Source organism: Cupressus sempervirens, chromosome 2 (genome assembly GCF_028749045.1).
Source record: "Cupressus sempervirens isolate cs-2001-9-10 chromosome 2, ASM2874904v1, whole genome shotgun sequence".
Taxonomy (NCBI): Eukaryota; Viridiplantae; Streptophyta; class Pinopsida; order Cupressales; family Cupressaceae; genus Cupressus; species Cupressus sempervirens.
Window position 1 is genome coordinate 644,834,639 of NC_143119.1, and position 19,189 is coordinate 644,853,827.

The 19,189-nt window shown below is 34.0% G+C and overlaps 1 protein-coding gene across 1 annotated transcript in view; it reads left to right on the top strand.

Annotated features, from left to right (window-relative positions):
- The window catches only part of SMC3 (structural maintenance of chromosome 3), a 62,076-nt gene that overhangs the window by 20,303 nt on the left and 22,584 nt on the right, over nt 1-19,189 (top strand). The window contains exons 6-10 of the mRNA XM_089814888.1: nt 13,482-13,560; nt 13,657-13,814; nt 13,900-13,975; nt 18,157-18,285; nt 18,365-18,509. Of these exons, the coding sequence (XP_089671014.1) occupies nt 13,482-13,560; nt 13,657-13,814; nt 13,900-13,975; nt 18,157-18,285; nt 18,365-18,509 (587 nt within the window). The remainder of the gene's footprint in view (nt 1-13,481; nt 13,561-13,656; nt 13,815-13,899; nt 13,976-18,156; nt 18,286-18,364; nt 18,510-19,189) is intronic.

Sequence of the window (19,189 nt, forward strand, 5' to 3'; positions counted from 1 at the left end):
CTTTCTTAAGCTGATTCTTCTTCTCGCACAACTCATGATTGCTTTTTGACACATTGGCAAGTGCATCTTGAGCATCCTGTAGATAACTCAGCTGTGATTGTTTACCAAGTTCAATTTTGGTGAACTTGTAATTTGAATGGTTAAGTTTTTTAGTTGGTTGTCTACCAAAGGTTCAACAATTTCTGCATACTTAGTCTTTTTAGAATCCACCACAATCCTTGAAACAATCTTGTCTTTCAAAGATTTAGGCTTATTTCTCTTAATAGGAAGGTTATTCGGAGGTACGACAACCTTTTTTCTCTTCATAGTGATTTACCCAACCATACAAGAAAACTAAAACCCTCATCTGTAGAAATAGGGACAATGGCTACCATAGACATCGATCCTGATTGTATTTCTGTTGTGACCGTACATGCTTCAATTTGCATAGTTGAATTCATGAGTGCCTGATGAGAGGATTCTGTCATGAAGAATTCGAAGCTAGCCATTAAGGTATCAAGTTGGGAAACCTCACCTTTCGTGAGAGTTAGGGAATCTTCAAACACATTTCCCAAATTCTCATACTGCTCGACTGTGAGAATAGGAGGGGAAGTCGAAGAGATGGGGAATATCGACATGTTCACCTCTAAAGCAGGGATGGTAGATGTAACAACCGTGGAGAATGAATCCACATCATTGTCTATATCATCCCAAAAGGGTCTTTCCTGAATGGATGGACCTTGAGTGTTTGTCAGTTGCGGAGGAGATATGATCATAATTTCTCCTTTCTCTTCATCTTCCTCATCAGACTCTTCTTCAGATTCCTCCTCAGATTCTTGAGCCTGCACATGGGCTTGAGAAGATTCTTGAGCTGATTTTGATCCCTTTCCGCCTTTAAGCTTAAACTTGAGAGATTTAGGCGGAAATGAGGAAGATGCACCATCTTTGCTTGTAATCTCCACCTGACATGTCCTTCTAATTGGTCCAAAATGATCATAGTCTACCCCAAGCTTAGGATGTACTCTTTTGAGGCGATTGATTTTCAGCCACTTGTTAGTATAATACAAGATGGATTGAAATCTATTAAAGATAGAAGAACTTTCTTTCTGTTGCCGCTTTATGGGCAAGGGACACTGCTTGCAAGAACTAGCTTGATGATATTTTGGATCAAGAATGTTGCTATCATCTTTAATCTAAAACTCGGGAGGGATCTCAATCATGTTAAGATCAATGATTTGTTGCAATGTGAGCCTACAATAATCCATCTTCATGATATCCAACTCTGTGCGTAAGTCAATCCATATGTCCTCTATATGATGAACATGGGCGAACGCTCTTTTGATCCTTGAATACATTCCTTGGTAATCGAAATGAAAGCTAGTTTTGAATTTCTTCAATGTGATAGTTTTGCCTTGTAGATTGAATTGATCATATATTGATCAATTACCAAGAGCTTGGCTATAGTGATACCAAATCATGACTTGTGTTGAGTATTTTGATATGTTTGCATCTCCATGATCTGTCTAGCTAACTCCATCAAAATGATTTTGTCAATATATGGTTCTCCTTTGAAATAACCAACTTTCTAATAAGCAAAAGTTGGAAACTGCAAAAGATGAAATCATATTGATTTACCCTATTCCAAGCTGCATTAGATAGTTTCTTGATTACTAACTATTTATCAAACTGACAATTGAAATGTCCAAAAAATGCATGTTGGACTCTCCTATAGTGATATTTGCTCTGTGTCAATGTTAATTGATCATAATAGTTCCAAATTGAATCTTCAAGTCAATCTCCCTTAGTTGAAAGTCTTGAGAAGGATCCCATAGATGCAATAATGTAAACTAGGTATGAGTTCATGTAAAATGGTACTGATAAGCTCTCACTAGAAGATGGGTTCGTCATTATCAAAGATTTGAATTATGAACTTGTACATCAATGGTTCAAAGTCACTACACTCTTTGACGCCACATACTCTACCAAGGAGAGTAATCAAGTCCTTACATTCTGGCTTGAAATAATTTATTTGAATTGTCTTGAGCGATCTCAAAAAGTTACTTCTTCCGACTTCCGACCAATATGCATTCATATACCTTTAATAATCTGATTTCTCATTCTATAACTCCAGAGACGTCTCTTTTGACAGATCTATACACTCTTCACTTTGAGGAACTCAAAATATTTGTTCAATAGCCTCTGGATCTAGGCTGATGATGACCTTACCATCTGTGTCCCTGATTGTTTTGATCTTAGGACTGAAATGCTGAGTGCATCCTAAGAGGAATTCTAGTTCTAGGGCAGCCATAGGGAAAGTAGACACCAAATGAATGTTACTTCTTGATGTGTCTCATCTCTCTGTTTAAAGGACCTTTAACCCTTTGTAAGAAATCAGCCATGTCAACATGTCCAATCTTTGTGTCAAATACTTGATCCGGAGGAGATGAGACATGAGATGTAGATGCATGAACTAACTCATTTTCATACTAGTACTTCATCTTTCCTTTGGACTTCGTAGATGCGGGCATGTCTTGAGCTGCAACATGAAAATTCCAAAGGTGAATACATCATCGAAAGATATAGACTCCATGAGGATATTGGCAAAGATGGATCACTAAAGAACAGTGTGCTCAGAGTATTGTTTAAATACTCATGGAACATATGCAATGAATTGAATGAGATATGGAAAATACATGCAAAGGGCTGAAATGGGACTTAGGAAGATGGATTGCATGTTAATGCATATGGGTTTGGATGAGTTTTATGTAAACACTTCAGGAATATAAGCCAGGTGCATGAGGATACGTGCAAATGATGACTTTCGTATTTGAAGAGTGACCTTTTACCAAAATCAGGGTCTCTAGATGTAATTACACGTAAGCGATTTACATGTAATTGTGTTTGATGAAAACATGTAATTAGGTTTGGAGAATGGAATTACATGTAAGTGGGTATGGAGGTGTAATTCCATGTAAATGTGGATGAAGGATGGAATTACATATTTGGGAAGTGGATGCAATATGCTTTGACATGTGTTGATGAAAAGATGTGATGTACTTGCATGAAGAAGTGGAATGTGAAATGGAGTGAAATGATCTCACATTCTTGGGAAAGAATCTTAACCCTTTTGAAAGAAGGAAATCAAAACAACAAGCAAACAACAGACAAAACTATACACAACAAAAAAGTACCTTTGGTTTTTGACTCAAACATGACAAAATATCAATTTGCTCTCAATTTCAAAATTGGAATTTGGGAAAATTCCAAGCATTTGAAAATAGAAGTTTTCATCTTATTTAAAGGAAATTTGCAAAATACATTTCATTTCTTTGGACAAGTGTACAATGATAAGCCATAATGTGCAACAAAATAGTAAAGGTTGAAAACTTCAACTTACTTGGAGATCAAAGAGCCAAATTGGGAAGATTAATAGGTTTGAATGATTGACTTTCCTCCAAATTTGAATTTTCAAACAACAACTTGACCTTTTCAATGGTTGCAAGTAATGGCTTTGAATGATCAATGCATGAAGCATTTTTTTATGCACATGCCCAAAAACTTGATCTCAAACCTTCGACATGTCAATGTTTTTGAAGAACACATGCATTGGGAACGTGTTTGGAAGAAAAAGTGGTCTCCAAAAGAAAAGGCATGAATCATTTTTTGCAAGGAAGGGCAAAAACGTGATTCCCAAAGACAATAGCAAGCATTAAACTAAAAAATGCCTCATATTGATAAAAAAATGTGAGCTGGAAATGCCATTTCTAGGCTTTTTTTTTGGCAAAAATGTGCCCTTAGTTTGCTTTTGAAATGAATTGATTTGGCAAGAATGTCAACTTTTTTTGCATGGATGTACAAGGAAATTAAAAAATGCCCTTGTCTAGATAGATCTCATGGCTTAGAGTGAAGAAATTTGGGTATTCTCATAAAAAATCTGCCCTTGGATTGCAAGAACATGGACATTTTTGGCCTTGGAGGCAAAATGTGATCTCCAATAGCAGATGAGTGCAATGACATGCTAATTTGCACTCTATTGGAGAGTTTGCATATTCTAAAATGCATGCAAATGGAGTCAAGAGGCAAATCACACTCTATGGGAGGTTTTGCATGTTTTAAAATGCATACAAGTAACAAACCATGTAAATCACACTCTCTAGGCTCTATACATTTTTTATAATTGTGTCTTTGGAGGTTGACAGGGCAAATCACACTCTCCAAGCCCAAATGCATGGAAATGGAAAGGAGGAAATCACACTCTCCAAAGCCTTTTACATGTCTTGAAATCTAACCGTTTACATGTTCTAAAGCCTTTTGATGCAAATCTTGTTCTCGGCATTACATGTGACACTTAACCGTAAAAGACCATTTTCATGCAAATCACACTCTTGGAGGTTTATTACAAGTTTTAAAAACTTGGCTTTTACTTGTTTAAAGTGTTCTAAAATTGCCTTTCTAATGCAAATCACACTCTCTCAAGACAATTACATGTAAACATGTAAATGGTTTGAAAGCTGATTTTGGCACAACTTAAGTGATTAATTAAACACATGTTTACTTAATTTTTGAGGAAATATCAGCTAATTGAGTCAAAAATAATATTTACACTATATAATTAATATATAGTGAAAATATAATTTAAAAAATAATATTTAATTTAGATGTTTTGAAATAAAACATAAAGTAACTCAAAAATAAATCAACTATATAGTTAATAAAGTTACTTAAGTGAAAAATCAAAAAGCAACTCAACATGAAAACATAACATAAAGTGCTTTATATTCATTTAACTGATAAATATTTTTGATAAAGTAACTTAAAAATATAACATGAAGTGACTTTATGTTATATTTTTCAAAAAGTGAATGTCAACATTAAAATATAACATGATATATTAAATATGCAATTGCATTTGGAGAGTCCACTTTTGGGCACTTAAATGATCATATTTTTTGACTGCCAAGTTTGATTAAGCTCTAAGATATACCGAATCGAAGGGAAACCAAAGGCATGGATTTGAACAAAACCAAAAGCAAACAAACACACTCAAAAACTCAAAAAAGGGCGTTGAAGGCTTCAAAAATCAAGCATAGGTTTATTAAAATAAAAAATGAAAAGAAGTTGACGAAAGCTTTCAATAAAATGATTCATTATACCAATTGGGGGTGATTGATTGATCAATGTTAGCCAATTAAATAATGAACTTATCTTAGAGAAATGCAAAACTAAGTTGAAAAAGTTTTGTATTGTTACCTACATTTTGTGATGACATAATGCAAGATAATAAGACTAATGCTATTAGATTTAGACAAACCTCTCTTTGAAAACATTATAACCCCTTCCTTCTCATGCAAAAATAGTAATATGACTAAATATGATTTTAGGCATATCTTTGAGTACTCATTTATAATCTCTTCCTTATGAAGGGTTCCAAAAATATTTTTATATAATCTCTATTTCCTCTCTAATGTCTTCCTTACAATACCAGATATATAATATTGGCAAATACTTCCCTTATACAATATGTATGTGTGTGATAATTATAGGGAAAACATGGGCTCCAAATTGAGCTCGAACAAGTTGAAAAGTGTAGAGAAAATGGCTCAAGAACATGTTTTTCTGCAAAATGAGTGTTAAAATTAGTAGTCAAATTGAAACCACAAAACAAAGAAAAGAGATGAGATTTATTGTGGTTCACCACAAATGTGGCTACGCCCACACTGGAGAGCTGAGCAAATATTCATTCAGTCATCGCAGCTTATAACTTGATTACATAGGGCTTTGTCCTCATATTTATAAATAGTATTCAAGAGAAGATGAACAAACAAAGATGGGAAAATGAAATGAAGAGTTAGGGAAGAAGAAATGAATAGTTGGACTTCACATCCAACAATCTCCACTTGAAGTTCAACTCATGTTGCAACCTGAAATCTAGAGAACCTCCCACTTAAGCTTTGCTTTCCCTTACCAATCCCATAATAATAAATTGCCAAAAGACAATCTTCATAGCTGGAATAGCAACCAAAGCTAGTTGCTAATCACATCGAACTAACCATAAAACATCAATAGATTTATAACCGCATAACCAGCCCATACAATAACTCACCAAAATAGGGGTCATCTTCCAACAAAACACACCAAAAAACCATTTATGTGCAAAAAATTTGAAGACCATTATAGAGAAATCAAAATTGCATGAGCAATAACGCATAGAAGGTGTGGCATTAACTTGAGATGATTTGCAAATTGCAACCAAATTGCTGCAAAATCTCACATGACATCCATGCAAACCATAGCTCATCCTTCTACCAACACCACTAAGTGCTCAGCTGTGTCAAGTATGATCTCCTTTACCTCCTCATATGAGAGCATTTACAACACCCAAACACCATGAAAGCCCCTATAAACAAGAAGATCAAATTCCAAACATTCCAAAACTAGTAACCATCTTAAACCATCTCCTAAACTGAAATGCAGAAGGGGATTAATTTCCTGAGTAGACTGAGCGCGGGGAGTGAGAATGTTCCTTTAGAATACACAAGTCTCAGTGATTCTTCTCCAAGAACAATCTCCACTAGGTCCATAATGATCTCGCATTTGTCTATAGGTGTAGGCTCCTTGGTCTTCATGCTGAAACCTCCAAAGAGAAACCGTCTCAACAAATATTCTCTAAACCAAGAGAGCTATAGCATCACCCAAGACTCTTAGTTTTCTAGAGCACCTCTTTGGTTAATCTGCCAATGTACTCGACAGCAAGAGCACTAACCAAGATCAATTGTCAAATACTCCCACTGCACTTTTGCATTCCTGGGAACCCAACATGACAACTTGATCTACACAAGTAAAATAAGACCTCATGCTCCAAAGAACATAACTTGTCAAGAGAACCTATATCATGTCAACACTCTAATTGTCATGTCCCCATTTTGGAGGCAATTTGATTTAATTAATTTAATTAATTAGGTTGTCCAAAATAATGAATATTTTATGAGGATGACTAATTAATTATTTTAATTAAATAAATAAGTGTTATTAAGTTAATTATTTATTAAGTTATCAAATAAATAAATATTAAAAGGTAACTTTATATTTAATTAATTTAATAAAGTAACTTGAATTATAAAATATTTTATAAAGTCACTTAATAGATAAAACAAAATAATGTTCTAGAAGCCTCTGGAGAAAGTGGAGAAAAAAGAATAAATAGGCACCCCGGGCTTGATTCTAATCATCCAGATTTGTTGTTGTTCATATTGATGTTTGTTGATGTGCATTGTGGAGTCTAAGGTTTTTGCAATAGTCACAACTGGCCATTGAGAACGAAAACTCTCAATTGGTATGCAATTTTGAGAGTGTGAAATATCACTTGAATTATTGCAGCTGGGAGGAAGATATTTCAGTCTTGTATTTGTGCTACATTGAGGAAAAATATTTGAGTACAAAAAGCAGGCCGAAAAAGCAGTTCGAAAAAGCGGGCCGAAAAAGCAATTCGAAAAAAGCAGGCCGAAAAAGCAATCCGAAAAAAGTAGGCCGAAAAAGCGGGCCGAAAAAGCAATTCGAAAAAAAGCAGGCCGAAAAAGCAGAACCAAAAAAGCAGGCCGAAAAAGCAGGTCCAGAAAAATAGATTAAAAAAAAAAAAGAAGAAGCAAATTCGAAAAAGCAAAGAAAATTATTACAGCCATCTACAAATCAGGGGCGGCAGTTAGAGAGGCACGACTTGGGCACTTGAGGAGGTTATTTTCTGTTCAGTGGTATTGCAATACATCTATTCTCTAAGGTGACTTCATATGCCAGGTCTGATGTGTATTTTCATAGTTGCCTTTCACTATAGAGTGCTGTTGTAATTGTCATTTTGTATCAGACCTATCATTCATTAATAGATATATCATTCATTTTTACATTCCTCACAATGGTATTAGCAATCCATGGCTTTAGTTGTATTTAATCATGCATGTGATTAGCATACTGCTGTAGGGGAGTATTGAAGTTAGATATTTAGTGTTGCATTAGTTTTCATTGGCAGCTGTAGGTGCATATTACTTTACCAGTAATCATCATATTTTGATATCTTTGTAAATGCCAAGAGTCTTGGCTAACTTAGTATGAATATTGTATTGGACACTCATTCTCAATTAAGGAGATACAATTGCTGGTCATTAATAGTTGTCTTTGAGTGTTAATATATCATTTCTTATCAGCCAGTTAGCTTGCATACCAACTGTTTGTTAAAATACCAGTTGGCTGTAGGTGATCATTTTCATGATTAGAACTCATATATGCATTCACTATTGCCAAAATTAGTTGCATATTTATGTTAGGTCATTGTTTAGACAATTTGGAGTCTTTTGTAAGCATTCTCTTTGAGGCAAATCCAAACAAGAATCACTGCAGCAATCTGAAAAGTTATATCAGTCAAAGGACCCTTGCTTGAAAAGTGTTTGACGAAATGTCAAACAACTAAAGTATAAAGATTTTTGGTGTTGGAAGAAGTTATAACCTGTTGGGGTTATTACACTAATCTAGAATCAAGAGCTCATCATGGTACAATCTCCAATGATATGAAGAGAATCATCTCATGACATCAAACTCCCAGTGCAGTGTGACACCAAACTATTTATGGTATCAAAAACAAAATCTGAAACATGATACCAAACATCACACTTAACAATTATACCTGAAGCTGCGAGTTCTCCACAATGAACCAAATCAAACAACACCAATGTGGGGCCTGCCATTTCACTTCAACAAAACTGGCAGACATTTCTTGACATCTTTGAAGTTCTCTATATGGGCTTCGAACCTGAGACCACACCCTTGGTTTCTTTAAAGACCTGCTAAGCTCCAACAGACAAAGAACAAAATAATCCTCTCTTATATGCCATGCATAGGCACAATCTCTTTGTTGTCTCAGACCTCTTCATTTGAAAGCACCTGCAATGGACCTTGAATAGGGCTTTGCTATTCTCACAGTAAATCCCACTCCCACTCTGTTCTGAGTAAGAGTAATGGGCGATCATCATCAGAGGCAGCAAGTCTGGAGCATCACTCAAGTTCATTCCAACTTTTGATCAATGGTGCACTATTTCCCATCTACTCGAGCCTCTTCTAAGGCCCGACAATCCTGTGTTTTGCCTTCATCTTTTCGCTGAGGAAGTTGCCTCTAGGGCTACTGCTTTATCAGCCTTGTCATTTTTAATTTGAAAAATCTTCTTTGAAATTGCTCTCTACATGCCCCCAGAAACAGTGGGTTGGGCCAATTGTATGCGCCCTTGCCTTCGGTGTTGCAGTCACATACGGTCAAATGTATGTCACTGCAACAAATATATCCAGCTATAATCAAAATAGCAGTGACTGTCTTTTCGTGTACAGTTTCCTTCTTTAGCCTTGTCAGCTACCAATTTATTAATATGCAACAGTTCGATCCAATGGATTACCGTCCACCTCCGAGACTCTTCATCTTCTTCCACAAGAAGACCACACCAAGAGCAATAGTCATGTATCTGCCAATGTGCAATGATAGTGACAAATTCAGCTCTTTACTGCTCCATTATCCTCCATGCAACATCTCTTCCAATTTTCACAAAAATTACAACTATTCTTCCTTTTTTTTTTGTATTATACTTTTGTTCTGCTTCAGTCTTCTTTTAGCAGGCTTCTTTTCTTCATGGGGCTCAACTTATCATCTGCTCCACTCTTCAGAATCTTATATTGTCTGATATCAATTTGTTAAAATTAGAAGTCAAATCAAAACCACCAAACAAAGAAAAGAGACAAGTTTTATTGTGGTTCATCACAAATGTGGCAATGTCCAGATTGAAGAGGAGCAAATATTTATTTAGTCATTGCAGCTTCCAATTTGATTACATAAGGTTTTGCCCTCATATTTATACATAGTTTTCAAGAGAAGACAGAGATAAAGATGGGAAGATGAAATGAAGAATAAGGGTAGAAGAAATGAACAGTTGGACTTCACATCCAACATTGAGAACATACCTCTGAATCACAATCTACATAGATTCTTCCACACAAAGAAACCATATTTCAGTCATGGCAGTGAATAGAAAAGGAGAAAGAAATGATGAAATGTAAAATGGAATGTATGTGTTATATTTAGTTTGTTCACCCTAAATCATCCACTAAGAAGATTTTGCCTTATTTTTTAACAAAACCATTTCATTTGAATAATAAGTTTGGTTTTAGTTGAGGACTTCCATGGATCAGTTATGAGTTATATGTGCTTTTATATATATCTTATGTGTTCACTTATGAAACATATATATATATATATATATATATATATAATGATTGCATTATTAACACATATAATTGGTCACCTTCTTCAAATATATACGTATATATCTCTACATGAATTAAAAAATATATTTATTATAATATTTAATCTATTTTCTGATCCTTATTGCTTTCTTATTTTCTCTCTGATTCCTCCCTTAATACTGATTCAATCTGTATGGTTGAATTTCCAGTGATATCCAAAACTGGATTGATAGAGCGTGATATTTGATGGAATGATTTCTTATGCCTCTTCTGCTTGCTGACTTGGATAATGTTTATATCTTGGAATAGGAAACTCATGACCTTCCCAGCAGCATCCCTTCTTAATTGCCCCTCTCCTAAATTACTTTCTTTATTACTTTTGAATGAATCATCAGAATTACTCACTGCTGGGCGATAATCACTATTTTATTGATGGCAAACAATATATATGTAATCGCTGGCTGCCTCAATTACTTCTTTGCTAGGTACTACAGATAGTAGTTTTAGATATTGCTTTTAATTATAATCGCCAACTTTGAGTGACTTAATTCAATGTCCTTAACTACCCAAATAAGCTATGCCTTTATGGATCAGGTAAAGCTATGACTAACAAGGCATAACATGTTTTCTTTCAGAACATGTACGACAACTAGAGGAAAGGTTAGACAAACATATTTGCACCAGAAATTATGTCAGAACTTGGCCCCCCCTAATTTGGGGTTTTTTTGTAGAACTGTATGGCTGCTAATATATATATATGTATGTATGTATGTATGTATCAAAGTAATGAGAATTGGAATTGGCAAGGCCAAATCGAATCGTGAATCGGCTATGAATCGGCAAATTTTAAAAAACCATTTAAATTTAGAGATTTTAACAATTTAAAACTTATTTCATGCACCCTTTATTGAATATAACTTAAACACACTATAACATCATCAAATAGAAGTTTACATAAAGATGGAACATAAATGATAAATCCATCACATATGTAACTATGTTACACGTAAATGTAAATTGTAGGCTGTAGCTTAAGTAAATAGAAATCATACGATCATAATGATTCAAAGGTGAAACACACAAAAATTCCTTCTTTGAATGGTTCCATAAATGACACTTTTGAAATATTAGATACACAATAAATTACTCGAGATTCTTATTACTTTGTTGACGTAGCAGGTTTGACTTTTATCGCTACATAGACATATACACACAACAGCTCGAGTCTTTTTATTGTTGTTGGTCAAACTTGGGAGATTTTATTGTTTTCATTGATTACTTCTTAACTTTTATTGTCACATACTTAGATTAATAAGGTTCCATGTGTATGTCTCTGCTTATATATTGAATTGTTCATACTAATCGTTGAGTATCTTACTGATTTGATCCTCTTATTGCTGTCGGTAAATTCTATATTGTAGCCGATGGGTAAAATAGTATCCGAACGGGCGCGTGACGGTTAAGTCACCCCTTTAGGAAAGTATATGTACATCGTTCGGAAGGGACTTTGAATCATCATCATTGTAATCATCTGAATCATATTGTAAGCATTGGAGTGCATATTGCGTATATGAATAAAGTATTTGTTTTGTGTTATATCTTGCTATACTACATGCAATAAGTAACCTTTTACCCTGTACGATAAATACTTATTCCATTCCATATTAATAGTGCAAAACTAGTTGTTGTACATGGCATGATGTGTATCTATTATTACGTTTTTCCACTAATACTTCATGATATGCTGACTGGAATATTTGCCTTGCCACAATATTTTTATCGTGTACATTATATCCTTCAACACTTCTTTAATACTGGGCAATATTCCATCACTCGTATGCTTACAAAAAGAATGTAATACATATATCTTTAGTGTTGCATTTATTAGTTATGAGTCTCCAGTGATGAAGTTCCTATTTTGGATCTGGTAAGTGAAGTATATATAGTAATATACACAATGCCATGGATGTTATTTTTGTTCCGTCTATTTTTTCATGAATCTCCTGCAAGTCTACTCAAACATACCATGAATGACGATTCTTTAATCCTTTGTATGTTTCTTTAATTACTTTATGCCTTGCCTTGCCGATTCAGGTGATTTTTTCCATGAATTGCATGAATCAGCAATTCATGAGAAAAAATTCGGCTGATCCAATTTGCGATTCATGAAAAATTGCCTAGGTTGAATCGAATTGCCAAACCGGCGATTCAAGCGATTACATGGCGATCCTTAGAACTCTAATATATATATATATATATATATATATATATATATATATATATACACACACACAACACACACACACATATGTATATATATATATATATATATATATATATATATATATATATATATATATATATATATATATATATATATGTATATATATATATATGTATATATATATATATGTATATATATGTATATATATACATATATATGTATATATATGTATATATATACATATATATGTATCTCTACACACACACACACACACACACACACACACATATATATCAATGTTAAATTACAGGGACTAGGATACATATCTGAAATGAATTATATTCTCACAATAGCATCCTATAATCAACTGAACTTTAGAAGTGACTATATATTAATATTGCATAGTTATACTGTATTTTATAATTATGTTTTATTATCATTATTTTTAGTTATTAGTATTACATTCTATTTCAGATGATGGGACATCACACTCACTCTTCCAAAACTCAGGACTAAGAATGCAAGTCTTTTACTTTTCGTTTTATTTTACGTTCATTAGCAATTCCTTATACCACTAAAATATCATGTAAAAAATTCAACTGCCTTACTGATTGCTGAGAAAGCTTTGTTTAATGAACAAATTGTTCTTATTATTTCAAATCTATTCATCTTTCGCATGATGGAGTCCTGACACATGATTATGCTTAATATATTTTTTCATTTTAGTGTGCCATATAAATCACCTTAAGTAAAGTAAGATGCTCAACATCTGCATCTAAATGAGAATGTTAATCTTTGATTTTGAAATGATGCTTTGTGCTGGTAGTGCTTAATTATATTTTCTATCTTGGCCCATTATTGTAAGGTTTATGTTTAATTTAGAAATTCTTGAGGTGCTTTAAGGAGATTGGATTAATGAACTAATATATTTTTCTAAATCTTCAAAGCCTGTGGTAGTGTATCTTATGCTATGAGACAGATATTGATTATTTTTTCCATCTTCTAGGCTTGAAGTTCTCAATGAAAACAGATCAGGCATTGTTCAAAGAGTGAAGCTAGCAGAAAAAGAAAAAGATAGTTTAGAGGTTATAATTCTGAACCTTATTTTTGCTTCCACGAATGATTATTGCAACACTAAAATTATCACAATGAACACTGAGGTAGAAATACATCATGAACAGAGTGCTAAAAATGAAGCCGAGACATTCATGCTGAAGGAAGCAGAACTTTTCAAGTGGCAGGAAAAGGCTACAGAATTGGCTTTAAAGGATGCTAATGACCACATTTCTGAGTTGCAAGAAAATATCACAAAATTGGAAGAAAGCCTCAAAGAGGAAAAGTAGGTATCTTAATGAAAATTTATATCGCCATCTTCATAGTTGACCTTGATGTACTTAACTATTTGATTTTATTAATTGTTTCAGGGATAAGTTCAAGCAAAACTCCAAAGCAATGAAGGAACTTGAGGCAACTCATAATAAACATTTGAAGAGGCAGGATGTGAGTCCTTGTATCTTTCTACATTTCTTCCATTTGTTGTTTGTGGTGCACATCTTGTTTAAATATGAATTCTTTTAACTTTTATGTGAAAATTTCAAAATTTAGAATGCAAGAATTTTAATTGCAGAAACCATTTGGAGGTGAAACAGTCAGGGTTTGACTTGTGCTATAAGTTTTTCATTCTTAAGGGTCATTGATTCAGTTAAACCATATCCTACTTGAATTGAAGAACGTTTAAGCTGGAAATGAATTTGGGAGGCTAGTGCAAGAGATCAATAGTGTCACATCTTTTCTAAGGATTAGGCTAAAGGACCCAATGATGACAATAATCAGTCAAAAGACATATTTTGGGAATGCTTTGAGAAAAATTCTTAGGGCAGGAAGCTAGTGTCCTCATGTGCCTTCAGAATGCTTTAGGCTGGAACAATCAATGAAAATGTCATCTATTAGCATATAGTGGACATTGCTTAATTAGGATTGCTCGGGGGGGAAATTGAGGTCGATGGGGCTATACTAGAAAATGATAGTGCATTGTTTGAGACCTTGCCTACATTTAATGTCGATGATCATGTAAAGAGCCCAAGCTGGCTCTCAACTGAATCAGCAAAATATCGATGATAGATAAATAGTTAACTCACACTTACAATGGCAAGAAAGTGTTTAAATGTCATGCTAAATATCTATGCAAAGAATAATAGTTAACTCACACTTCAAATCTGCAACTTATTCATTTAATATTCAGGGAAATTTACAATTAAAATAAGGAACCTGACAGTGATTGATTCCAATTAAGATTCAGCGCCCAATAATAATGCAAATACACTGTTCTGGTGTAGCAATTTCGCCCACCCAAATCACAGCTAAAATCACAGCTCTGGTCATCCCCAAATGTGAAGCAGATTGGTGTCCAGTTCTGGAAACAATCAATACCCACAGACAGCCTTCAAAGCCCAAAAGCCTAATGCCAGGGACATGAGGAAAAAGGCATTTGGTAGCAGATTAATGTAGCGCCCAACAGCAGATGTCCTCAAACATATACATAGACAACATTTGTCCAATAATGATGCCCTGTGTGCAACCAGCAAGAGCAAAGCCAAACTTGAATTCATGGGATTTAACAGCAGGTCATGTTGTAATCAGAATAGCAGAATGAAATCGCCCAGTAATAGTTATTATTAGACCTCCAACGACTGTAATTTCCAATGCCTGGATTGCAGGAAATAATGCCCAAGTAGCACAATGCCCTAGGGCCTAAAAACGAGATATATGGAGTGCTCAGAATGCAGATATATCAGCACCAATTGTAGAGAGAAAAACCCATGCTTAGACCAGATTTCTTGGACACCAAACATATAATAACCTGCTCCAGTTTCAAGTGCATTTGAATAATGATTTCAACAGGATACAATGTCCTCCTAACCACAGATATCACAGAATTGGATGACACTAATAAATTTCCTTCTCAGCCACAGTAGATACAGTAGAGAAGTAATGGCAGTTTTGTTATACTTCAGCAGCAAACTTGCAAAGACACCACTCAGAAATCGGACTCTTATACCTCAGCAAGGGAATGAAAAATCAGACCTTCAGGAATGTCACAAGACAAAAAGAAAATAAGATAAACAAATAAGTGGATGCTTTACTCATCAATTGGGCTCATATTTATAATCTCCAAATGGCACAAAGTTTCCCAAATGAACTTCACTTAAGAAGCTTTCCGCACACAACATTAAAATATAATAAAGTGCCATTATAAATTAATTTATTAATTGCTTTTGGCTCCGAAAATGACCTTTTCCACCATAACTTCAAATTTTGACACGTAAGGCCACTTTTTCTTGTTCCCATGATTTAAAACTTTTTGTCCCTGTTCCAACGAGCTATGATATTGTGGTGACCAATCAACAACACCAACAAAAATAACAACCTCAGCGTATTTAGATGACTAATAATAATAATTCACCCGTCTTGCGAAAACCATCGAAGAAGTATTAGAATCGAAATCTAACAACACCAAAGTGATCTTGATGATGAAAGACGATGAATGAACTTGACGGGGTGACTTACTATAAATAGTTGCTCCCTCCAAGATTCTTGGAGTCCAAATCGGAAGCCTGAAATAAAAATAGAGTATCCTCCAACTCCTTTGACCCAATTGAGTTCATCGGAACCAACAGATTGACTTACTATAAATAGTAAGTCCCTCAAACAGAGTCAAAACACACCATAGGTTGTTGGAAAGCCTATAACCACACAACTGAGACCTTCAAATTCTATTGTCTGTTCACGTGGGTCGTGATGGTGAACTGACGTAGCCAAATGCAGGAACCCGCTAAAAATGGGGACATTAAAGATCATTTGGTGGAGACAAAATATTAGTAATGTGTGCTAGGCAATGGGTTTGGACAAGGGTAAGAACCTTAATGCGGCAAATATATTGTCTAGAATGCGAATGGGGTTGTAGGGATGAGACTGTGGTAACTGAAAAAGTGGACAAGTGTCTCATTGATTTGTGGTGGGTTGAAAAGAGGACCTTTGTTGCCAGGTACAGCCTTAGAAATCCCTTACTTGTCTTGATAGTGTATTGATATGGTTCTTGTGTGGGTATCCCTAGGTTTTTATTTTTATTTTGGGTACTTGACTATCACAATAAAGACATATTAAGACATAGTGCTGATCAAATTAGAACAGTCAATAAATATTAAAAAGTAAACTAAAACAACATTAAAAACATCTATTTCTATGGACATTCCTTACCATTCTGAGACACCTTGCATCCCTCTTGACACCCTTCCCATGTTAAACCCCCTCCCCCACTCTCATTCCCTCTGCCAGCAATAACTATAGAGGAATAAGAAAAGAAAAGAAAAGAAGAGAATAAAAAAAGAGAAAAAACTAACAGTAAATTCGGTTTGAGGAAATTAGGCAATGTAGATCTGAATAATTTATTTGGACAATTAAGATAACCATGATAATGGTTAGGGCAATTCTTAATCTATTAGGTCTCTTTGAACTTATTCATTATAAGATTTTGCCTATTTTTCTGTCCTAGTAATTTATGTCCACGTACATTCATTAGTCCTCTTCAACCATAGATCTAGGCATTAGATGACCCCAAGCCTAACATTTTATATCTTTTTATTTTGCGTCAATGTTATGTATTCTCATAATAATCACATTTTGACACAATCTAGTTAGTAGTAGGAGAAGGCTTGCCATTGGAAAAGAAATCTTCCTTGAATACATGATTTTAGATAGTTAATATAATCCATTGTAAATATCTAAAGTACTCTGATATGATTGAATATCCTATTAGTGACTAATGAGGGAAAGCCTCCTTAAAGAGATTCAAAGATTAGCATGGCAATTTATTTATGTTATCACTCATCTGTTCTTCACAAATTCCATTTGAATCTGGGTACAATCTGCTTTCGGTTCAATTAGAGGTGCAATTTGGTTGCAGCATTATCCAGGGTTCTAGTTTAATTGATGATTATAATTAATTTGGATATTGCTATCCAAAGCACTGGGTAATTCCTGCCACTTTAGCTTGAAATCCATTGCACCCAAATTAGGTGCAGAAACAGATTGGTAGTTTATATAAATATGAAAGGGTTATTGGATTAATTAAGGTATGGTAAACTTGGAAGGTTGATTAAATGTCACAGGTTTTGCAGAGACACAAAAAAGCATCAAAATGTACATGGAAGGACTAACAAGTATATACACACTTCTAATTTCTTTACTGTCATTTCACATCATCTAGCTTAAATTTCTGTAGCCTACCTATTTTTTGACTATTTATTACATTCATTTCTGGGAAAGTTATACAGACACACACTAACGCGTGCACATACAATTAAAACTGCCCAAAATTGTTTGCATTCTATTTTTCTTTTCATTGCTGTTTTGAAGGTTGAATTGGGTTCTAGCAGTAGTGGTTTAAGTACATTTTTCTGAGAAATAGCATAGACGTATTGGGTTATATTGCCTTCTCAATACCCTTTAAAATTCTCATTTTTATACATGAGGCTTACTTTCAATCCTTCTTGAGAGATCTAATCAAATTATTGTCTCTCACGCCAGATACATGTTTTGCCATCTTGTTTTAGATTATTCTTTGGTTGCTGAGCATATACACATTTTTATACTTTTCTTTTGTTTGCTGATTGAATGATCAGGAACTGGAGACAACATTAAAAGCATGTAAGGATGAGTTTAAAGAATTTGAAAGGCAGGATGTCAAATATCGAGAAGATTTGAAGCACCTAAAACAAAAAGGGAAGAAATTAGAGGAAAAACTTGAAAAGGTACCTTCTTATTTTTTCTTTTTCTTTCTGCTAAAGAAAGCTTGTGTTCTGATTATTTTCTTATTTATGTTTTTCGTAGGATTCTTCAAAAATTGGAGAGATTGAAAAAGAGTCAGAAGAATCAACCCTAAAAATACCAAAGCTTGAAGATGAGATTGTGAAGCTATCAGAGTCACTTTCGGAGGAGGAAAAAGAATTAGAAAAGATAAAGGAGAGCTCAAAAGGTATACAATTTTTCCATTCTAGAGGCTTTAATAATATATTTTATAGTGTAAAGTGGGAATTTGGGCCCTTAACGCTTTATTTAAATATTTTTCAAAACACGGATCTCAGCTAATGTATCTTTCTGAACAGCTTACTCAGAGAAAACATTGTCCTACAAATTGAAACCAAATTTGATCAAGACTAAGGCTAACAAGAGGAAAAGACTAGCTCAATGCCAAAAAAGGAGGCTAAAATACCTCAAATTGATACAATAACTAAATCTAAACCTTACCTAAAAAATGAGGTAGGTACTTGATCAATTGTGAATGCCATCAGTATTAATTGATGCACAATTAATAGAATTATTAGAAATAACAATTAATCAATTGATAGTCAATATTATTAACTAGTATAAATATTGAACCATATTTATATTAATATTAATGCGATTGAATAATAAATATAATTGTATTAATAATCAATCTTTATAATTTATTAGCCAATATATAATTAAAAGTTACAATCCATATTAATTAATCAATATAATTAATAATTACAAACTACTGTTTTAAATAGTATAATCCATCATTCATCAACTTGAAAATAGTTGATGATAGCCATAAGTCCAAGAATACTAACTAATAAGTGGCAGTAGTAATAAACCTGCATAGATATTAACAACACTGTTTTGGTCATAACT